Consider the following 23,451-nt stretch of genomic DNA (forward strand, 5'->3'; position numbering starts at 1 on the left):
TTGTTTTACACCGTGTTGTACTAGGGACGATAAGATGTGAAAACTAAATTACGTTCTCCAATGCAAAACAAATTCGAAGCTCTATTTGAAGTTTATTGAACTTTTTTTCCATCCCACCTTCAACGACTACTTTAGTAAAAAATTAAACGAGAAATATGGTAGAATTTTTATTAAATTTATCAAAAATTTTCAATTATTAACAAAAACATTAAAATATAATACCAAAAAACTTAATCAAAGAATGTCTTCATAATTCTTCTTTATCTTTAGAAACTACTTGGTCCAAAACGACTCTAACTCCATCTTTGGTCTCCCTAGAATAAATATTTACAGAAATATACAGGGTGTTTTAAAAAAATCCACTGCTTCATCCACAAAACCACACATCTCCTTAGAAAATGGAATAGAATATCATTTCATTAGTTATGTTGATACTGTAGGCACGTCGAGAAGCTCCAAATTTAATCCTAAATGTTACAAAAAAATTATATACTGACCTTTTTAAAGAATTTTCTTTTTCTTCAACAAACAAATCATATATTCCCATTTTGTTTAATAAATTCAAACCATTGCCAGCTGCTATGTTACGGGCACCAGTATCTGAAAAACTTTCTCCAAAACATGTCTACAACAAAAGAACAAGGGGAGTAATCCACCCCAATAAAGGGATTTGTTAGCCAAGATATTGAATGACATAATGATTGATGATAATAATTGGAACTAGATAAAAATAAATATATAAAAATAAATTAAAACTTACGTATTCTGGATTAGTGTATAGAGATAACAATGATACACTTTGGTCTTTTTCTGTAAAGTCAGAAAATGACATTTTTATATTTAGTATTTTACTAAGTTGTAGCAATTCTTCAGTGAAAGATTTCTTATTGTTTCTAGGTATACCACCATCATGTCGATTTGTACTTTTTCCCTTGCTATCAAAATCATCTGCAGCTTTAGTAGACTACAATAAATAAAAATGGTATACAGGGACTGGCTACATTAAGACAGTGACAATATGCAAAAATGTTATCAGACAAAAAAAGATGAACATTTTGAGGAAGTTTTTGGGGCAATTGTTGCAATAAAAACAAGAAAAATCATCAGAAAATGAAACAGTTGCCTCAAAAAAATAGTAACTCAGCAAAACTTAAAGCAATAAACAAATGGATAACCAAAAGGACATGAAACAATAGACTCTAATACAAAAAAACAGAAAATTAAATCAGTAAATCTTCATAAAACAGCAAAAATTATTTTTAAAAATAGAAAACATTGTACTGGAATTTTAACAAGTATTTTTAATTCGTAAATATATTCTAATATACAGGGTGTTTCAATAATAATTGAAAATATATCAAATGAATCTTGAAATCAAAATAATATAAGAGAGCTATGACCAGAAGATTTTCCAAGGGCTAGGAAGAGGGTTGCCAAGGGGGTTTCAAGCGGATTGCCCAGTTAAATATGACTGAAAATGCCTTCCCATTCTTAATAATTAGTAATTTTACTACTGCTAGTGTTTTATTTGAAAAATTAAAAACTATTTGTACCTGTGATATTTTAAAACTAGTTTAGGTACTAAATTATGTCAAATAAACGGGTACAACAAGAGAAAGTTTCAAAATTCTACACAGTTACTGGACATTGTTGTACACTTTTGGTTATAGCTAGTTGAAAATGACAAAGATACTTCGAAACGTTTAAAAGTGCTGGAGACAAATAGTTCAATTTTCAAACTGAGGAACCCTGTAAGATGCTAGGTGCTGTTTAAGTTGAATCTCAATAATTTGTGGATAAGAATCGATAACCAAAATATTTCCAGTTATTATTGAGACACTCTGTAAAATGCTATATATTGTATAAGTTAAATCCCAATAGTTTGAGGTTAAGATTCGATAACTGAAATGTTTCCAATTATTATTGAGACACCTAGTAAAATACTATATGTTGTATAAGTTGAATCCCAATAATTTGAGGCTAAGATTCAACAACTGAAATGTTTCCAATTATTATTTAGACACCCTGTATAATCAAAAGAATTCCAATATTGAATAAAGTGATACACTAAGATAATTATATTGAAATGGTTAAAAAAGTGATTTTAGGAAGATAAAAAAAAGTATTAACAATTAAACAGTTAATAGAAAAAAATGGAATAAGGGCTCAGTGTTCATTGATTTAGAAAAGGCATTGGACCGAAGTTGATCGAAAGATGATCAGAATAAAAGGTGATATGAAATCTGATTAATTTCAAGAGTTAGGGAACAACTGATACGTTATGAAGCTCCAGAGTTAAGAATAGCTCAAAATAGAGAATATAAGATGAGAAACAGGTTCAGAGTAAAGGATAATATGCAGTTTGATATTCCACCTTGACCCTCAATTCCAACATTCCAATAAAACCCAGTAACTAGAACCAAAACCTGCAAACCTGTACCAGTAAGTTATTTCACTTGACTAAAAGAGAAAAGTAATAAAATAATGACAAATTAACATAAATAAAATAGAATAGAGGAGATTTTACAAGTTACCTCATCAGAATCTCCAAATATCGATGTCGCCATTCCTAGTACAGATTTACCAACTTTATCAAGAACCATTTCTATTTCATCAAGTTTAGTTTTGATCAATTTATTCTTTTTATTTTGTTTTTTATTCTTAGTTTTGCCCAACAAATGTTTGGTCTCTGCTTCTATAGATAAAGGTTCCAACTCTGCTATTTTTTCCAACATATTAATTGCTGCAACTTTTTTGGATTCCTTTTTAGACTTGCCTTCACCTGTAGTAACCAATTCACCTAGTCTACATTGTGTAATGAAGGTTCTTTTGTGAGGAGGTCCAGATTCTTTAGTTATTTCAAACTCTACTCCCAATTTTCTTTTTTGAGCTTCCTCGTATACTTTGGATACAGGAGATTTTAAATCATTTTTGTTCTGTTTACATTCAGCTTCTGAACCTACAACCGGGACATCAATTGGAAATGTATTAGTCAAGAAATCAAATTTTACCTTCTTTAAGACATGCGATATCCATATTATCCTTATTTTTCACCAGGTAATCAAGTGCCATTGAAGCCACTTCGTGTCTACCTGATTGTATGGAATGTGATGTAACAAAAAAAGTTTGTTCTCCAAATTTCAATTTTAATCTAAAAGGACCTTTGGTTGCGTCTATATCTTTTTTCATTCGTAAATTTTTATCAGCATAAATAGAGGAGTTCAGTTTCTTCAGGTAATCTTTTGATTTTTCAGTTAGGATTATATTTGAATGAAGAATTTCCTAGGATATCAGAAATGCAATATAATTTTTCACTATAAAGATATTCTACGATTTACTAACCTCTTTATTTTTATCTAAAAGGTAATAAGTAACACTAAAGCAGAGCATACACGGTCAATAAAACTGACAGTAGGTATTGATAAAAGTACTGAAGGTGCCCTTCTTCAGTATTTTCTGTGATTACACGATCATTATTACTGAAAGTATTACTGATGTTCGTTTAATTCACACGGTCATTATTACTGTCAATATTATTCGTCAGTTCCCGCTTTCCATCCTTTAGTAGATAACTTAACATGGATAGAGCCTGTTTGGCAATAGTTATAGCTTCTGCTGTTGTAAAAAAAAGAAAAAAAAGAAGAATATGGGTTAAGGATTGGCTGTTGGAAAGAGACAGGTACACCCATTTAAACCTATTGAATGAAATAGTAGTTAAAAATCCTGCAGATTTCAAAAATTATTTTCGAATGAGTGAAACAACGTTTTTAACTTTATTGGACATGGTTTCACCTCATATTAAAAAGCAAGACACTAATATGAGACAAAGTATCAGTCCAAAAGAGCGACTCGCTGTTACTTTGCGATACCTGGCGACAGGAAGAAATTTTGCTGACCTCAAGTTCTCAGCATTGATTTCCCCAGCAGCAATTAGTTCAATGATAATTGAAACATGTGAAACTCTCATCTATGTGCTTCGAGATTATATCAAGGTAAGTTGAACAAAAAAATTCAATTAGTAAAATATTTTATTAGTATGTATAGGCATTTATACACTTTACAAAATTTTATTTTATTCAGAAAATGTATGATAGTAGTCCTTCAAGTTATTTTTTGATGAAATGCCGTTATCATCGATTGGATCATAATTGTTATTATTGTTTAAAATCATAATTTTTTGGGGGGAAGTGGTGGTGGTAGAAGGGACATGGACTGGACTAGGAAGGGTTCCGTTCAGTATTTGGGAAGGATTTGATGAATGGAGGCAGGAAGATTGCGGCTCGTTGATTTTAACGGAGTTGTGATGCAGATTCCCCATTGTAGCCTCAAATAAAATGTCGTTTATGGCCTTTTCGGCAAGTATTTTTTGGGACGCATCCAAATTTTGCAATTTTGTAGCCCAAACTTTCGCTAAGTTAAGATTGTAATCTCCTTCTTTTTCCTTGGTCAGGTACTCACACGCTAAATTCAGCAAATCTGATTGTTTATTACATTTTTTTTGTTTTTTGGATTTTCTGTTGTAATTTATTGAAGTCGAAGGCTGAGTGATAACATCGTCCTCTGGAATTATGTTTGTAGTTTCTTGAGCCTAAAAAATAAAACAAGAGTTAAAAAATTCCTCGATGTTCATATTTCATGCTTTAAAAATGATTGACATTCTTTGTAACTAATTACAGCAAATTTTTATTACTACTAATAATAACAATCTTATTATTATTTAAAAAATATTTTTTTTTTTACAGCTTCCCTTAACAGAAGAGGAATGGTTATTAACTGCAGCAGAATTCAGCAAGAACTGCCACTTTCCTACTTGTCTCGGAGCTCTTGATGGAAAGCATATCGCCATAAAAAAACCGGCTAATACCTCCTCTCTGTATTATAATTATAAAGGACACTTTAGCATTGTTTTAATGGCATTGGTCAATGCAAATAAGGAATTTATAATGGTGGATGTAGGAGCTAATGGTAGGATCTCCGACGGTGGGGTCCTCTTTTATACAAAATTTTGGGATTTGTTTCTAAAAAAGCAATTGCATATTCCACCTCCCACAAAGTTACCAGGTTCAGAGGATTATTTTCCTTACGTTTTTGTGGCAGATGAGGCCTTTGCTTTGCACTGCAACCTTATGAAACCATACCCTCAAAAAAAATGTACAAAGGAGCAAGATACTTTCAATAAACGACTGTCCACAGCTCGATGTGTAGTCGAAAATGCCTTTGGCATTCTCGCATCAAGATTTGGTGTGTTTCAAAAGCCAATAAATCTTGGTCCTGACAAAGCAACAAAAATTACACTAGCATGCTGCTATCTGCATAATTACTTAAAAAAGGAATCTCTAAACTTTAGTGCACAAAACGAAATTGAAAGCATAGATGTAGGGGCTAGTCTTCGTGAAGAACATAGTAGGAATGCAAGCGACGCAAAATCCACAAGGGATAAATATTGTACATATTTTAATCTTACATAATAATTTGTCATAATACTTTTGCAAATGTTAATTTTTTATTTCAAAAAATTTAATACTGAAATTTATGGTAAAAACCAAACAATCAAAATCATACCTGTTCCTCTTCCTCGTTTTCCACATCAATCGACGAGTGGGTTTCGAATGGCTGCTCGATTTTATCAAGAAATTGAAGAGCATAAAATACCCATGACGACGGAGTGTAAATGTCTTCGGTACCACATCCAGACCTTTAATAACATAATAAATTCATTTCATATTTTCTTTTTTATATAATTATTATAAAAACAACTATACCTAATGCCTAAATAAAATTTTACTAAGAAAATCAAAATGTTGGTATATATTCTCACCTTTTCGAAGATTCAATTTTCTTAAGTTCTTTTCGAAAATTTGATCTTAATGTATTTATTTTTTTCCTGACATCGGAAATTTCCGCGTTAGGTTTTATTTTTTTGTACAAAGGCAATAATTTATTTAAGGCTTCCATCCTTTTATTTTTTTTCATGTAATTTGGATCTGTGGAGCTCCACAATTCGGGCATGGATTCAAAAGTATGAATAAATAATTTAAGATCTTCGTCCATATTATCCTCCATCTGCAAATTATTTAACAAAATGTAAATGAAGTTATGATTAATATTTTCGTTATTAACCCTCCGAGTACCATGGGGTCCTTTTGGGACCCAACACTTTTACGAGAATTTAACTTTCTCTGCTGTATGACCTTTGTAAACTCCGTTTTAAAATATTGTTTCTTCAGAAAATACAAGAAAAAACAAGTTGCACCTTTTATTTATTTTTGGGCATAAGTTAAAAGATGAGTAAACTTGAAGGTAAAATTCATTATTAGCATTCAAAAACATGTGAAAGTACCAAGTTTCAACTTCCTATTCAATAACCCAAGATTTAAAATGGAAAAAAATATTTGGGGTCCAAAAAGGACCCCTGTGGTACTTGACTTTCATGAGGACCGTGGTACCCAGAGGGTTAAATTCACAGTATTTTAAAAATAATCTTGTACTTACTTTGGATGCACGAGTTTTTGCACAATTTAATAACTGAGGAAGATAAATTTATCGTAATTAAACTTAATTTAACTTAATTTAAATAACGTAATTTAACTTAAATTCGTAAGAAAATAAGCAGGCTTCACGTTTTCAGAGAAAATAAACGGCAACTCTACAAAAAGCAAACCAACGTCGAACTCCAAGATTTCATCAATTAGATGGCACGTGTTTTCACAACCTAAACCCGCCTCATTACTGAAGAATGAAGCAAACCCGGCCACACGGTCATTATTACTGTCAGTATCCCCACTACTCGGCGACCAGAACTGAGGAATGAATGGATTGAAGCATCAATCTTCAGTACCCTCTTCAGTACTTCAATACCTCGGATTACACGATCAGTATTACTGACAATATTTTTCGATACTGTCAGTATTATTGACCGTGTATGCTCTGCTTAATACCCAATTTAAATGCGATATTGTTTAATAAAACTGTTGGAGTTAATTCTTCGATATCATCTTTATCTTTAATCGGAGGTGATTCGTACTCAGTTTTTCCAAAAACTTTCATAGCAGCATCTTGTTTGGCCTTCTTATGACTCTTTCCTTGTCCAAAGTAAGTTTCCTTGCCCAAAGTTAGCTTAACAGTGAATAACTTATTATGAGCGGGACCCTAAATTTATAAATAGTATTTCAGACAATTAAATCTGTGTGAACTAAAATTATTCGATTTACCTCTTCACTTTCAAGGTTAAAGTATGAATCAATTTGATTGTAACCTATTAGTTCGTTTAATCTAGATAATACAGACTTTTCAGATGCTTCTGTTTTTCCGAACGTCGTGAGGTTCAAAATACCGTCTACACTTGTGTCTTTTTTGTTCTTGTGATCCGTTAATTTCGAAGTAATTGAATTTATGTTTCCTATAACAAAATTACAACGATTTTATTTTACATATAGAATTTTGAGGTTATAAATCATAATAATCTACATATTATTAATATAAATAATTACCTTCAATACAAAATTCATCATGGAAAATGTTTCTTAATTCTTTAACAGAATAAGCTTCCAAAGGGGTTAGAAAGATTAAGATATTGAAATAAATACTGAAATCAGATAACATTTTCGTCTTTTTGTACATAAAATATTAATATGCCAATTATTAAAAAAATTAAAAGCTAGTAAAAACTGAAAAAAATCGGATTACGTGTTCATTCTACTATTATATATACCGCAAAATTTAGTTATGTACTTTCCTCAAAATTACAAAAACAGTTTGACCAATCGTCCAAAGACAAACGGATTTACAGTAATGTGTAATATATGTTTTTCCAGTTCGCGAATGTTTTTCTTTTAAATATATTTATTTCGACTTATAATTTATCACTTGAAACGGTTGAGAGTTTTTTAATTTCTTTTATAACAGAATCAGAAATCGATACTATAGATGGATATCGAACAGTTTTTGGATTTGTTAGAAACAAAAAAAGAAGAATAAGACGTTTGTCAATTTGTTTTGAATCTGGTTAAGGAAAAGCAATAACAGAAAAATGGGTATAAAACATTTGTGGAGTATTTTAACTCCTTTTTGCGAAAGGAAACATTTGTTTGAACTTCATGGAAAAACTGTTGCCGTAGATTTATCCTGCTGGATATGTGAAGCCCAAAATATTGCAGAATATCAAGTACAACCCAGAATGTATTTAAGGTTGGTAGTTTTAAATTTAATATTTTAAATAAGTTACAATTCGGATTTATGATGTTCAATGTACAAACAATTATTTACTTTCTCGTTAAAGGAGATGATTCTTTTAGAAATTTGTACTTCAGAACTTGCTACCTTCTACTGCTAGATGTAAATCCTGTTTTTATTTTGGAAGGTAAAGCACCAGAATTAAAATATGAAACTATTGTTGCTAGAAATGCCTTACAATTTAAAGGGGCAAAACCTAAAGCAGATGGTATAAAAACCGGCAAAGACAGATCTAAATTTAATTTTATTTTGAAAAGATGCGAAGAAATGCTTCATTTAATGGGACTTTCATGTATAGTAGGAAAGGGAGAAGCTGAAAGTTTATGTGCATATCTTAACGATGAAGGGGTAGTAATTTTATATTCTATAGTTGAAAGATAGGATATATATTAGTAGTTTAATTTGAATTTTAGTTAGTGGATGGTTGTATATCACAAGATTCAGATTGTTTCGCTTATGGTGCTAAAGTAGTTTATAGAAATTTCTCAGTTACTTCTCAAGGGGCTAATAAATCAAGTGGTGGTGCTGTTGATATCTATGATATAGCAAAAGCCAATGAAAGTATGAGTGAGTAATTTTACCTTAAAAACTATTTAATCACTTGATTTATTACAATATTCTCCTGTGGTGGAAACTTCAAATCGTATAGGTTTTGGTAGAAATAAAATCATTGCAATGGCCTTGTTTTGTGGAAGTGATTATGGTGATGGTGTCCATGGAATTGGGAAAGAAACCGTATTGAAATTCTTCGAAGATTTATCAGATGAAGAGACATTAAACAGGATACGTTCTTGGAAACAAACTCCTGAAGTATATGAGGAATATGAGAGGTTGATATCTGATAAAAATGTATGTACATCCTGCGGACATCGTGGGAAGATAACTGCACATAATAAAAGTGGTAATTATAAAAAAAATTTTCACACATTTTGCATTTGACTGTAAATTTGTAACAAAATTAACTTATTCACAGATCTTTCCTTATTTAAATATTTTTATGGTTATTAAGTTAATAGATGGTATCACTACATTTGGTTTGTTATTTTTTCTTGATAATAATGGATTTATTCCTTAAGTGGTATTTTGCTACTTTTAGTACTGATATTTGTGTTGTCAAGTCAAAGTTTGCTATTTCTTGTACAACAAGGATCATTATTCATGAGAACTGGAAGCTTATTCAATGCAATTAAGACACAGTTTCTAGCCAAAAAGAAAATACTAAAACAAATAATAACATTGGCACTAACAAAGAAACAAAAAACATAATGAAAAGTACAGAAATGATATTTCCAAGACAAATAGATAATAATTGAAGGTACAAAAAAATAAGGAATAACATTGGAAGAGAAAATTTCAATTCAAAACAAAATCAAAGAAGGACAATTAAGATGTTTTGGCCATGTTATGATAATGGGAGAAGAATAATTAATACAGAAGATATGTGAAGCACAAACCTATAAAAAAAGGAAAGGAAGACCAAGGAGGACCTGGACAGAAAAAATTAAGATAACGGAAAATCGAGGGATAAAATAGCAGGAAATAGAACAAAAAACAGAGGATAGGAAAGAATGGAAACTGTTGTGGAAAAGGGAACCTACGTAATGACTCAATTCCAGCAAGCTTTACACCTGAAAAAGTAGAAAGGCATCAGGATTAAGTAGATTAATCATAATACTTTCTATTGTACAATCCCATAGTTGGATATTGTAAATCGATAGTGAAATAATCTCCTATTATCCAATAATTTTTTTGAATTTCCCAACTTCTAATTGAAATGGAGTTTCCAGAGCAACTTTGCACCTAAATTATTCAGCTGTAATGATATAAATTACCTGAATATTTAACTGGTACATGTATTTAATTTTGAAATTTAAGGTTGCGGCCCTTGTGGAATGATGAAAGGTTGTTCCGATAAAGAATACAAAATGAAAAGATTGAAGATAAAAAATGAACTGCAATTGAGAAGTAAAGCTTTACTGGATCCCAATTTTCCAAACGAAGATTTAATTAGAGAATTCTTATCGAAAAAAGAGAGAATTTCTAAACTAGATCTTGAATGGAAGAAACCAAATTTAGTGGAATTTGTAGTAAGTATTGAAATATTTAAAGACAAAAAAATTGGTGAAGGAATCGGTTGTTTATAATATTTTTTTTTTTAATCTGAATTGAGTTGTTACAAACACTATTACCTACTTTTGGACACTACTGGAGATGAAAATGTCTTATATCCTCAGGTGTTTCTGATTACATATCCACTTTCGATTCACTTTCATTTTATTGTATTGAACTTGGTTTTATTAATTTTTTTAGCGCTTTACCACGAAATATTTGCAATGGGAAGAAATTTATGGATTTGAAAAGATACTTCCTATTTTAACTCGGTGGCAATGTCTTAATTATGAAAATCTGGATCCAGAGAAGACTAACAGCATTATATATCCAGATTACATAAAAAAAATACGAAATCCGAAAGGTATGTATGTATCTATGATGGGGTGAGACTTCACTGGAACTAAAAGACTGTCTTTGAAGCCAATAGGTCTTTTATTCTTGATTCTTTGATAAATTTTAGGAAGTGCACCAACTTCAGTTTGAGTAAATCTTCTTGCTCCACTCAGTATTCCAAAAATTTATGTCTTGTATTCGATAAATATATAGATGTTTCCTTTCAACCCACAGAATCTGCAGTTTTTTTTCCATCAGTTTGAGTGTTTTGAGGTGTCTATTCAGGTGGAATATCCTGTTAGAAGTCTTAGAGCACATTTTCTTCTGATCTTTTTTCTCAAAACCTTTTCTTCCTGCTAAATCCCAGAGGAAGATAAAATGGGTTATATAATTTACAATAATGCCTTCTCTATACCTTATTCTGTATAAAAATGTGAAATAAATTTCGTTACAATTTTTTTCCAATTTTTCACTTGTACAAAAATCCAGATATTTATTATTAATTATTTGCAGGTGTTCCCAGTTATGAAATAATTTGGTCAGATCCGCAAGGATATTTTACAAATCTCATTCCCAAAGAACAAATCGAAGATTCCAATACGAATGTGGAAAAACTGTGGTCGACGATAGAACGTCAAGACTTAATTAATAAAGCTTATCCAGAATTAGTAGAAACGTTTCAAGAAAGTAGAATTAAACCGAAGAAATCTACTAGAAGAAGAAAAAAAGATGCTACTATAGAAGAGATTGAAGGAATGATGAAAAATACTTCAATTTCAGAGCCTAAAATCAAGAAATCGAGGAAGAAAAAGGAAAACGATGAAAAAATCCAACAACAAATAAAGAAACCTACAGTGTTGGATAATTTTTTAAAAAAAGCGATATTGAAAAATCACAGAGATAAAAATAATTTGAGAAATGAAATTGATTATCATACTTCAACACCATGTAAATCATCAACGAATCTAATGGACATTTCAAGATTCGGTGATGAAGAAGATGATTCTGATCTCTCAGATATAATCGATAATATTATTTCTCGAAAACCAGCTGGTATACAAGAAAATTTAGTAAAACTGAAAGACATTGTCAACTTGGAAAATGAAATAGGTGACAAAAATTCCTCGAGTTTCTTCATTACTGGACCAGTAGAAAATGACTTGTTTGAAAAAACTTTTAATGAAATGTTTCACTGTGATGATGACAGTACTGTGGAATATGAATATGATAAGCTTGAATTTTCAGATAATGACACTGAACCTGACCAAAAGGAAGACAAATCTGAAGAAAATAACGAAATAGTAAACGAAGATATCAAAAGTGATGAAAAAGATGAATACAGTTTTTGTAATAGTTATGTACCGTTAATAGAAAGGATAAAAAAGAAAATGTAACCGTGAAAAACTCTAATTTGTTAATGTACGAGGTGTTTTCAAAGTAATCGACGTCTAATGGATTGAGGAAACTATTAAAAAGAAACAAAGATTAGTACAGAAAAATGATATTTAATGATTTGCATTGAATTATCTTCTTTAACTTCTAACAACTGAAAATGGTAATTTGAAGTGATTGTTTAGATTTTGCAGAAGAAAAAGAGAGATGTCAACGTCATTTTAGAGAAATATAGTGATTGTTGGATAGTTTTGACCAATAATATCAAGAATTTTTCACAAAATGAAACAAAACAGGATGTTAAAGAAAAATAAACAAGAAGTTCTATGAAATACCACAATGTCTTACTTGGTATGTAGTATATAATGGAATAATCATGTACTAAAGCAGAATAAAAGGAACATATTAAGAAAAATTAGAGTGGAGATGCAGTAAAAGACCTAGAATACAAATAGAATTAAAATATACATAAAACGGAAAAGAAATGAATAAATTTCATTTTTCTATATGAACTGTAGTGTATTTGCTCTTAATTATCTTGTATGATTTCTAACGAATGAAAATAAGTGCTAATTTGGATTCTGTAAAGAAAAAGAAAGACATTGAAGTCATTTTAGATAAATATGATGTTTGTTGGATAGTTTTGACCAAAAATTATAAGCTTTTTGAGAAGATACCACAGTTTCTCAATTGATACGTAATGTACAATAGAATAAGCATGTTCTAAAGCAGAATAAAAGGAAAATGGCAAGAAAAATAGAGCAAAACCCTCATAAAAGATGAAGTATACAAGTGAGTTCAGAAATGATATGAAACAGCAAAAGAAACAAATCAGCTAAATACAATTTTCATTTTTCCATATATACTGTACTATATTTGCTTTGAATTTTCTTTTCCGATTTCTAACGAATGAAAATAGGTACCTACTAATTTGGATCTGTAAAGAAAAAGAAAGGCAGCGACATCATATTATAGAAATATGGTGTTTGTGGAACAGTTTTGACCACAAATATCAAGAATTTGTTACAAAAAGCAACAAAGCAGAACATGCAAGAAGAATAACCAAGAATTTGTATGATTTTTGGGGAAATTCCACAGTTTCTTTCTTAGTATGTAGTGTACAGTAACTATCATTTTGTAACCGTGGAAGAAGCATGTATTATAACAGAGTAAACAAAAAAGATCAAGAAACTATAGAGTGAAGCTGCAGTAGAAGATCTAGAAATTAGTCTAAACCTGGAATTAATTAAGAAAGGGAGAAATCAATTATCTATATACAATTTTGTTCTTTTGATTTACACCAGTCATTGTTTAGTTTGTTTAAAACGCTACATTTATCTTAAATTTTGTATTGCAACATTTCATTTTTGATATTTGTACCCCATCACATATTTTTGACGAGAATCACCATATTCTCTCAAAACTTAAATTACCACTTGGAATTACCAGGTTTCAATTCATAGAATTGTTGAAGAGCATTGAAGTCGGTTCCTGAAAATGTGCTTAACTTTATATTTTGGAAAGACATCTTTTAAAGACGATTTAATAAATTTTAATATTTATGATGTTCCATTGATTGATTGATTTATGTCCTTCAAGTTCATTTTCATTTAATACCACAATAAATAAAATATTCAAATCGAATTCCTAACATTTTAGATGCTTCTTGATTCCTCTAAGGAAAGCATTGACATTACGTCTTGTGCTTTCTATAAAATTTGGTAGTTTCACTCGGTAACATAAACAAAAACCATGGGCTTTATTTGTTATTATTTTCCAATTTTTTTCTTCGTTTAATTAATGTTTAACATGCAGATCTTTTCGATGAGGTTTCTCTAACAAATTTAGTTTCTGTAACAAACTAACAACAGCTATTGTACATTAAAACAACTTAAATCATTCAAATATAAGTATAATTAAACTATTCATTAGATAAAAGTATAATTTTTGGCATTATCACATACTATATAAAAACTACTTCCCACAAAATACAACGCTGCCTAGTTTTTTTATACAAATAATAAAGCTAAAAGTTTTCCTATATGGGGTATTTAATTTTTTTTACACTGAAATATACGTCTTAATACTTTTAATAACATAAATAGAATAAAATAATACCATTACGATAAAAATATTAAGGCACATTTCATTTTTTTCTTTTTATATTTACACTGTTGTAACCATTTCGTTTGTATAATGAGGATATTCGCTACTGTTGGTCAAAGATTCCCATTCTTGTTCATTCGAATCAAATTCATACATACTAAGAATATTTTTACGTAGTGTATCCAGCCTCCTTCTTTTCGCCATAAAATATACCTATGAAAACAACTTATTTTATAATACATTTAGTGACATATAATAATAATTTATGGAGAAGCTTTGTGTTGATTGAAGGGTCGCCAAATGTTGTAGCAGGTTCGAGAGCCTCCAATCTGTGGAAATTTTAAATCAATGGTATATCTTCAACTTACACATTTAATAACAATTTACAGTATTCTAATATTGTCAGTACTGACCTCCGACTACATGTCAGTATAATAGTAAATTGATAACGAGTCACTGTTGATGCGTTTCGAGAAGAGAGGACATACTGAAGCATTGCTAGTGATTATTATAATCTTACTGTTTTTTAACGACCTTCTGGTCTATCAACCATCACAGCTTATTGGTGAAGTCAAGTTTTTAATACAAATTTTTCAATAATTTTTGATGGAGTTTCTGTTGTTAAAAAATAGGCACAGGTAACTAACATTGAAACAAAAAAATTCTAATGTTGCAAAATTTGAATACATATACTTCACAAATATATATTTACTTAGATATGTAATACCGAATTACTAATATAGTCTCGTATTTCCAACACTGTGATACCTACCAACGTCCTAATTTTTTTCTACGTGAATTTAACTTCAAAAACACCTCTCTATAATTTCAGCTCAATTCTCCAATTATTTTGGCGTGGGTGAATTTTTAAACATGCCTATGTTTTTCGTTGCTATTAGAACAAGTTTGAACCCTCGTATTTACAATACAGTAAGTCCTAGCAACTTCCTGATTTTTTTCTACACAAATCTAATCTCCTACAACATTTCTCCATAATTTCAGTACAATTCTCCAATTATTTTGGGGTGAGTGAGTTTTTAAACATGCCTATGTTTTTCGTTGATATTTTTATACATTTATACATTAATCTTACTCTCAAAAACACCTCTCCATAGACTGGCAGAAAATATGCCATGAATTTTACGTACTCAATAATTTTATATGTAGTCAAGTGAGCATAAAAAAATATAAAAGATTAACTAATACAAGTAAAAATATAAAATTTGAAAAAAGAATAATGTGGAATACTATTTTGCAGTTTCATTATATTCAAAAATATCTCAATTAATCTCACTTATTACATAAAAAAAAGTACATTTTTTTAATTGATAAGGGATTAATTAGTATCATTCGTATATTCAATTATAAAGACTCTTCAATTGCAATTTCATAAATGATAAAAATAATTTTTCTAAATTCAGATATTTACAATAATTTACAAACAAAAAAATTGTCAATTTCAGTTATTCATAGTTACATTAATATTTATATTTTTTGTTCAAATGCTTAGGGTTTTAAATTCCTCTTCTTTTGTATTTGTTCCTGAAGATTTTTAAATTTATTTTGCTGTTTCATATTTTGACAATGCAATTTTATAATTGAATATGTATTTGTTTTCCAATGATTGCCAATTAAATACTTTAATCCAGATATATTGAATGTAAAACTGATACTAATTTAAACATCAAAGCATTTATATATCGCAAGTGAAGACCAAGAATGTTAAAATTTCATACTAACTACATAATTAACTTGATAAAACACCCAACTTTGTCCATATTTTTTTTTTTTGATCAACAGTTTTAATAATAACCGTTAAAATAACTTGCAAGAATCAATTTCGTGTTATATGTAAACGAATTGTTAAACTTACCAACAATGATAAAATCATTACGAATATTATAACAACTAAAGGTACTATGAGATATTTTGAATCATCTGGAATATCGTCAGGATTTGGTACAGTGGATGGCGATTCTGTTGTAGAATTTTGAAAATGAGACATAATTTATTTTTACCATCATGACTCGTTACATCCGTCGTTAACCCATAGTTATTATTTTTAAATATTTCTAAATTTTTGAGTAACAAAAAATACCAACTTAGAGGTTAAAAAACAAAATCTAATAAACGTTTGACAGCTTTACTTTTTTGCATTCAGAGTAAATAGAGTAGTTCGATATTTACACCGAAACATTCTTTTAATAACCTGTATAGACTGTTTACACCAACACATACTGTCTGACGCGCGTTTCAATAACAAAGTTATCGTCTTCAGAGATTGTAAACAATGTATTCAGTGTGAATATCGCTAACTGTTCTAGAAATTCCAACTTAACTCTTAATAACCTGAGAAAAAGATAGATGATAATTCATTTAATTATCTACAGATATTAAAAAATGTAGTAATAACGCTCATTATATCCCCAATTTTGATTAAAATTATAATTTTATTAATTTTTACCATAAAAGTTGACCTAAATCAACTCTAGTGTAGTACGGAATCTATAACAATGACTTGTTACAAACGTCACTTTTATTATTATGTCAATTACATTTCAATTCATAATATTACTCACCTATAGTATTTTAAAGATTAAATAATTTAATATCAAAATGTCTATTGAAATACTACAGGCTGATTGCAAGAGAGCTGTAGCAAATATATCGTCTTTAAGCAACGATGAACTAGATGCCATTATAAACGATGATGAAAAAATTCAAGAAATTATTACAAACTTAGATCAGGTAAACCAAAAAGGAATGTTCTACTAATAATCATTTTAATTTATTAAAAATTATGTCCAGGCTTTCAAATGTATTGACATGAAAATTTTAATAATAATCAATCAATATGCAACAAATATAAAAGTAAAATACGATTCTTCTTATTACTTCATTTAATTATAATATTGATATTAATTCTTACATTTTTTCTTAAGTTTGTTGTAAAATTATTTAACTCTTATCCAAAATACAATGGTTATATCTTATATTTGTGCTGTAGTCATACTTGAAAGAAATAGAGCAAGAAAAAGAAAATATATTAGCTAGTAATAATTCTATGGCTGAGTTTAATCTATCAAAAGAGCCAGAGTTGGTTGAAGGGAGAGAAAAAATAAAAGAATTATCAGAGTTAGGGGAACAGTTGACAAGAACGATTGAAGAAAAAATGAAGGAATTAAGTAAGTATTGATATTTAAGATAACAATTGAATCCCTCTTTCTTTATCAAACATTTAAAAGTAGAAACAATGTGTGCCTGTTTTATCATTGGATAAACATTCTTGAACTATAGTTTTTAGATAAGATCTAAATTTACAATAATTTGACTATAAAGTTTAATACAAGATTTCAACTATTAAACTTAGTTTTCACAATTGGGAAAATTGAGCAGCACATTTTTTATTTTTTTTTTATTTATTACGATTGATGCAGTGATTGGGGTTTGTAATTGTTAAGGATGAAAGAAGTGAGTGAATAATGCAATCACACAGAGATTTAAATTTGTGAGATTAAATGTGTCATTTACAAAGGTATATAAACATAAAATGACACCCAGTATCTGAAGCTTTAGGTTTTTACAATTTTTCAAAATAAATAGTTGGTTAAAAATTTGAAATGGTTTCTAGGAGACAAGGGAGGTGACATGTCTTTAGAAACCGCTTTGGCATTACTACAAACATCGGCTAGTGAAATGGAAGAAGAATCTGATAAAGTAGCGAAGAGATATTTGGATGGGGAAGGGGAATTGGATGATTTTCTAGATGACTTTTTAGAAAAAAGAAAAATCATGCATTTGCGTTTAGTAAAAGCAGAAAAATTATCCAAAATCCTACAATCGCCATCAATGAATAACGTATCCAATTATATAAACGCACCGCCTGTTAATATCAACTCTAATTTCTTTCCGGGGGTTAGTATACCCGGATCTATGCCACCACCGTATCCCATCGGGCAAATAAATAATTACATGCCCATGCCGCATCCTCTTGGCAATAATTATTTCCAGAATCACTATTAACTTTCAAATACATATATATAAAAAAATGCATTAGATGTTCGAAATTTTAAAATAAAAGTCCTTATTTACTGTGAATACCTATACTATACAGGATGTTCTAAAAAAGTGAGTCATAATTATTATAACACAGATAAATTACCTTGAAGAGATTCATTTATTTGTTTAAAGTAATTTATTAAGAAAGTTAGTTTATACTTATACCTGTTGATACAGGGTGTCCCATAATTTTGAACTAATTAAAAATTTATCATTATTTTGATTATGTTTCTTATTTTCTGTAATTAATCCTTTTGTAAGTTGTTTTTTATATCATTATTTTTTTATTTTCTTATTGTTTCTCATTATTTGGCATGAATAAGTAGTTTCATCGAATATTTCATCCATAGAATGTTTCAGACGAACCCATTCTGCTCCATAATTGAACCCTTTGTAACTATAAAGAAAGTTAATTGTAAATCACACGAAATATTTGAAAATTGAACTTACCAGACTGGTTACACCAGCACGAGTTACTCCCAATACATAAGGAGTCACTTGAAAAAAACTAAACTCAAAAGTGACTGAAGTCACTAACTGATTAGTGATATGTCTCTGCAAACACAGCAGACTCAGTGTTGTGACCTAACCTAACCTAACAACCAAAAATAAGAAAAGTTTATAACAACTTGAGATAAATTGAGTCACAAATATTTGGACAGTGACAGGAACTATTCTACGTCCCCCTTTGAAATTTGACTATAAAAAAATGTAACAATTCAGTCCAAACTTCTTTTGCAAATCTACATCATTAGATTCGAATAATAGGCGATCTAGAGTTTACCAAAAACTTTCAGTTAGAAGCGTAAAAGAAAGTTCGCTAACCTGAATCTATTCTATTGATACTACCACGGCAGATGCTCCTCAACATAATCCCACCTTCACCAGTATCTTCTATACCTACTCGACATTTATCGGGACTCCTTTTTTTGGAGAATTGGCTTAGCTGCTTATACACCTGCATCTCGTCGAAACTTATATAGAGCCGCAACGGTTGTTAAATACAATGTGTGTTAATGACTCGTTGAATTTACTTCTCACGGCGTTAAAAATATTCTTTCAAAATTTAGGTTCGAAGAGCAAGGAAGTAAAATGATTTAAATATTTTAGACAACAGTGGCTCCCCCCGATGGCACCTGGCGGAGTAATAAACATTGACTAGCGACGTTGCTACGTTGTTTATAATATAATACTTCTTATAAAATAAAAATAACATTTGAGACGTAAATAACGGTGTAGTTGGTAAGGTTATCGAAGTGCTTGGTTTCCAACACGGAGATCGGAAGTTTGAATCCTCTGTCGAACGATTTTTTTATTAAACAAGCCACTTGCTCTTAGTCCAAAGGAAAGTTACAAACAAAAAAAAATAAATGACTCAAAAACCTAACTAGAAAACAAAGCAACATAACCAACTTTACTCACACAATCATTCAAAGTGTGTGTAGGTTTTAGGTAGTCAAAAAATCGAATTAATACGTATTATCTTCATATATTTGTAATATTATATATTCTTTAAACTTCATCGTATATTCAGTTTTGTCACTTGGGTGGTTGTTTCGTTGATCACTTCTTTGTTCAAAGTAAACGTAATTTTCGTAAAATACGCTTTACGACAAAGTCTACTATCCGAACAAAAGTGAATAAGAGAAAACTCTTTTTCAACGACCCAGGCGTATCCTACTGACTGCGCCAGTTATAACTTAAAAAAATAAAGATAGGTTTTTAAGAAACATACAAAGTACAATTAATATATTAACAACGAATTCTGAACAAAAGCTAAGACAAGATTGAGTATACACAATGAATTTTGAAAAATATATAAGGTGGCTTCGTAATTAGGTAGTCAGATTTTTACAGATTTTCATATAAAAAATAATTTGTTTTTAAAAGATGTGATTAAAAAAGCGGAAATTTGGTTATTTGAATGTTTCACATAAATTTTGAGGTTATGTGAAAAAAATGTGAATACAAAAGTTGTAGACTTTTTTTATTTCCTACAACTTTTTTCCATACGACTTGTATTTTTAACGAAAATCGAGATAAACCCTTGAAAAATCATCCTCTTCCATTTCCTAACCTCAAATCGCTCGTAAATTATTTTTTTCTCTGTTTTCCCGATAGGTTTCATCCTAATACTACTACTTTTTACCATGTTTAAAGGATTTAACCCTTGTCTGTAATGAATACATTCGAAAATAAATTTTGTTTGGGTTATCAAGAAATTTTACTAGACTTGGCAACGTTTTTAATCCATTTGATGTTGAATCAAATTAGCACATCTCGTTCTCAGATACCCCACACCCCTTTACTTTATATTAAAAATAATCAAAAATTTGTTAAAAGTTTTTTATAATTTTATGTATAGAAAAAGAAATGTTTTTCTTGGCAACGTTGATGAAATTGTATGTGCACAAATTGGAAATAAAAATACTTTTCTTAAATCGTTTAAATTTATTTGAATCAACAAATACACATTCTTGGAATTATACATTCACTAAATTAACTGTAATCAAAGTACCAGTTGTCCCCATAACGGTCTTTAAAGAAATGCGTAATTTTGCGAATGTATTTTATATACAAATATCACTTTTTATCCAATCAAATGTACAAATAATAAAGGCACTAAATAATACAGACCAAATACTTTGATTTGAAACTGTTTAATTGGTACTTTCGTTCTAAAATAAGAAAATGCAAAGTTAAGACATATAACGATACCCCATAGTACTATTTATTCTGAGGTGATAGTTCCATAACGAAGAAGATTAGTGCTTCTCAAAGCTGCACCTAACCCTAACCTCTATTTTTTTTAATGAAAAGATTGGGGTCAATTCACAACTAACTACCACTACTACTTTTTTGCTTTGGCATCAGAACACAAGGATTAAAAGTTGTAACAGCTGAAGAAGACAATGACGTTGAACATACAGACATAAAAGAAAATAATAGCAGCTCCAAAGTTGTAACTGCGGGTTCCGATAAAAATTTAATTATATTTGTTCGGAGTTCAAAGTTGGGCAAAACTCTTGAAGACTTGGGAACTGCTAAAGAGAAGTTTCTGCTTCATTTGTATGGTTTAAAAAAATATTCTGTAACATTGGCAGAGAAAAGTACGATAAAATCAAGATTTGACCTACCACCAACACATAATTAGAGTCTTTTCACAAACTCCCAGCTGTAGAGAGGAGTTGGAAAGTTCAAAACATTCAACACAATGTAAAGAACCCCGAAACAAGTTACAACCATCAAACCATTTGCTCCTAATGAACTGTTGACAATTATCATATAAATTGGCTCTCAATCCACATTATAGTGGATCAAAGTACTAAAAAAAGGAAGATATTGAAAACTCCTTCAAGTTCTTGGTTAGGTCAAAACTTTCCACAACGATTTTTACAAGCCTGAAAGATTTAGTAAAAGATATGAGACTTCCAAAAGCAAAAAAAATTGTTTGTCTCAGAAACTACCTTCTTTTGGTATAAAAATCGTGAATTTGTAAAAAATTTGGCACAAAATGAACCACTTATGTACTACCAAGCAATTGCTGATCTAGTTACACGCCTCTGAACCATATAAAGACGTTTTATATTAATAAATCTGTTAAACGAAATATTTAACAATTTTTACTCTATTTGGGAAACGTGTAAAGTCATTTTAAATCATACCTGGATATAAATTTACTGTAGTAATAAATCTGAATAAAAAATTTTTAAAAATAATACCAATGAATCCTTTCCACTTACTTATTCCTTATTTGTTACAATTTTTTTTATAAAAACCTATAATACTTACATCCGAAGAATCACTGGATAACTTCCCAAACAAAATCTCTAAAAAACGAAATTAAAATGGTCAACAACAATGTTAGTAACTATCGAAACTCATCAAAACCTATTTTGTTCCAGATGAAATAATAATCATACTGTATACATATATAATTTCCTGTAGTGTTATAATTAGATACATGATAAATATCTTACCATTCTGCCTTTCCATATTGGTAGCATCATTTTCAGAATGGATCAGTTCGAACCTAGAAGACACCTGAAATATAATTGAAACTAAAAAAAATTGGGGTGCTTTAAATTATGTTTCCCACTGACCGCATCCAAATCAGCAGCTAACAAAAAATGTAATTCTTTTGATAAAGCTTCAGCTTCGATTGCAACATCCTTATTATATAAAGTTTTCCTAAATCGATTCTTTTTGCAGTTTTTTAAAGGTGGGCAATAACCATGTTGTAAATGACGCGGGTTTGTAGTGTTTTCTTCATATCCACATTCTGCTATATAGCATATATCGGCAGTTTTAAACAACAGACATTTGTTGTTGTTAATGTTGGTTTTGTAAGATTCTATTATAGTGGGCAGTTTTCTTAGAGTACCGAAAAGTTTCATTTTTTTTATATCAACTATTAATTTGAGACTATCTGGATCCAGGGAAATGTTCATTAATTTTTTTATTTTTCTTGGTTTGCTATGTAAGAGTTTTCTAACTTTTTGTGCTTGTTCCTAAAAGGTATTTTTTATTCGACAAAATATTACATGGTTTTACTATCGACCAAACAAAAAAATCTCACTAAACATTAAATATTGACCTAGTGAAAAAATTTTCCAGTGGAATAGCATTGGATGATTAATACTCTGAAGCTTTTCTAAATTTTATTTATATTTCCCATTTTCTTAAAAGGCATTCTAATAGTGAGATATTTATATTTTACATAAACGTCAATAAAAAAAACACTTTTTTACTTCGTGCTTACATACAGTACAAAAAATGTATACATGAGTTGAAGATATGATATTTAGGAAAAAATAGAATAAATCGATTACATAGGTACATAGTTTGCTTACCATTGGAAGCCGAAGAATAAATTGCTCTTCTAAACATATCTTTTCTTCTTGTTCTTCCATTCTTCAAATAAAAACTATGGTCATTAATTATTGTTTCACTTGTTTTATTTGAACATGGAACACTTATTATAGAACATAAAGTTTTACAGGCTGGCCAAACTAGGATTTAGTTCCACTGTACGAATCACTTTTTAAATATGATGTTAAGTATTTTCAAGAATAATGTTACGATTATAATTAAATAAATTTTAAGAATATAAAAATTGATTATTTAATTCATGATGAAACAGTGACTGTATATTCTATAGTACTAGAATTGAATTTATTATAGAAGAAAATGTCGTATGCGGCAAAGCGACATCTG

At 29.7% G+C, this 23,451-nt stretch overlaps 7 protein-coding genes across 8 annotated transcripts; 3 read left to right on the plus strand and 4 right to left on the minus strand.

Annotated features, from left to right (window-relative positions):
* Nucleotides 1–154: 154 nt before the first annotated feature.
* Nucleotides 155–7,775, minus strand: LOC130901589 (double-stranded RNA-binding protein Staufen homolog). The gene is made up of 9 exons (XM_057813069.1): nucleotides 7,491–7,775; nucleotides 7,212–7,399; nucleotides 6,932–7,149; nucleotides 3,343–3,376; nucleotides 3,012–3,282; nucleotides 2,535–2,959; nucleotides 761–964; nucleotides 498–625; nucleotides 155–314 (listed from the first exon to the last, which is right to left on the minus strand). Exons 1-9 carry the CDS (start codon nucleotides 7,618–7,620, stop codon nucleotides 248–250), a joined length of 1,665 nt encoding a protein of 554 aa, XP_057669052.1. The 5' UTR covers nucleotides 7,621–7,775; the 3' UTR covers nucleotides 155–247.
* Nucleotides 1,314–13,639, plus strand: LOC130901588 (flap endonuclease GEN). Its single transcript, XM_057813068.1, has 8 exons — nucleotides 1,314–2,442; nucleotides 7,906–8,187; nucleotides 8,295–8,580; nucleotides 8,646–8,799; nucleotides 8,882–9,133; nucleotides 10,108–10,319; nucleotides 10,543–10,705; nucleotides 11,191–13,639. Exons 2-8 carry the CDS (start codon nucleotides 8,030–8,032, stop codon nucleotides 12,069–12,071), a joined length of 2,106 nt encoding a protein of 701 aa, XP_057669051.1. The 5' UTR covers nucleotides 1,314–2,442; nucleotides 7,906–8,029; the 3' UTR covers nucleotides 12,072–13,639.
* Nucleotides 3,379–5,799, plus strand: LOC130901590 (putative nuclease HARBI1). The gene is made up of 2 exons (XM_057813070.1): nucleotides 3,379–3,992; nucleotides 4,743–5,799. The coding sequence occupies exons 1-2, from the start codon at nucleotides 3,579–3,581 to the stop codon at nucleotides 5,466–5,468; spliced, it is 1,140 nt and encodes a 379-aa protein (XP_057669053.1). The 5' UTR covers nucleotides 3,379–3,578; the 3' UTR covers nucleotides 5,469–5,799.
* LOC130901591 (uncharacterized) lies at nucleotides 4,016–6,941 on the minus strand. Its single transcript, XM_057813071.1, has 4 exons — nucleotides 6,493–6,941; nucleotides 5,819–6,063; nucleotides 5,563–5,695; nucleotides 4,016–4,588 (listed from the first exon to the last, which is right to left on the minus strand). The coding sequence occupies exons 2-4, from the start codon at nucleotides 6,061–6,063 to the stop codon at nucleotides 4,073–4,075; spliced, it is 894 nt and encodes a 297-aa protein (XP_057669054.1). The 5' UTR covers nucleotides 6,493–6,941; the 3' UTR covers nucleotides 4,016–4,072.
* A 326-nt stretch (nucleotides 13,640–13,965) lies between the features above and the next one.
* Nucleotides 13,966–16,302, minus strand: LOC130901592 (uncharacterized). The gene is made up of 2 exons (XM_057813072.1): nucleotides 16,049–16,302; nucleotides 13,966–14,388 (listed from the first exon to the last, which is right to left on the minus strand). Exons 1-2 carry the CDS (start codon nucleotides 16,178–16,180, stop codon nucleotides 14,236–14,238), a joined length of 285 nt encoding a protein of 94 aa, XP_057669055.1. The 5' UTR covers nucleotides 16,181–16,302; the 3' UTR covers nucleotides 13,966–14,235.
* Nucleotides 16,303–16,670: 368 nt separating this feature from the next.
* On the plus strand, nucleotides 16,671–20,675 carry LOC130901593 (vacuolar protein sorting-associated protein 37B). Its single transcript, XM_057813073.1, has 3 exons — nucleotides 16,671–16,923; nucleotides 17,183–17,360; nucleotides 17,807–20,675. Exons 1-3 carry the CDS (start codon nucleotides 16,792–16,794, stop codon nucleotides 18,196–18,198), a joined length of 702 nt encoding a protein of 233 aa, XP_057669056.1. The 5' UTR covers nucleotides 16,671–16,791; the 3' UTR covers nucleotides 18,199–20,675.
* On the minus strand, nucleotides 20,666–23,246 carry LOC130901594 (transcription initiation factor TFIID subunit 7-like). 2 transcript variants are annotated; one of them, XM_057813075.1, is made up of 5 exons: nucleotides 23,088–23,174; nucleotides 22,338–22,745; nucleotides 22,215–22,278; nucleotides 22,027–22,064; nucleotides 20,666–20,912 (listed from the first exon to the last, which is right to left on the minus strand). In XM_057813075.1, exons 1-5 carry the CDS (start codon nucleotides 23,145–23,147, stop codon nucleotides 20,895–20,897), a joined length of 588 nt encoding a protein of 195 aa, XP_057669058.1. In that variant the 5' UTR covers nucleotides 23,148–23,174; the 3' UTR covers nucleotides 20,666–20,894. The 2 variants fall into 2 exon arrangements, with proteins under 2 accessions (XP_057669058.1, XP_057669057.1); XM_057813074.1 differs by having other exon boundaries at nucleotides 20,666–22,064; nucleotides 23,088–23,246.
* Between the last annotated feature and the right edge of the window lie 205 nt (nucleotides 23,247–23,451).

The sequence above is a fragment of the Diorhabda carinulata genome, chromosome X, assembly GCF_026250575.1.
Source record: "Diorhabda carinulata isolate Delta chromosome X, icDioCari1.1, whole genome shotgun sequence".
Taxonomy (NCBI): Eukaryota; Metazoa; Arthropoda; class Insecta; order Coleoptera; family Chrysomelidae; genus Diorhabda; species Diorhabda carinulata.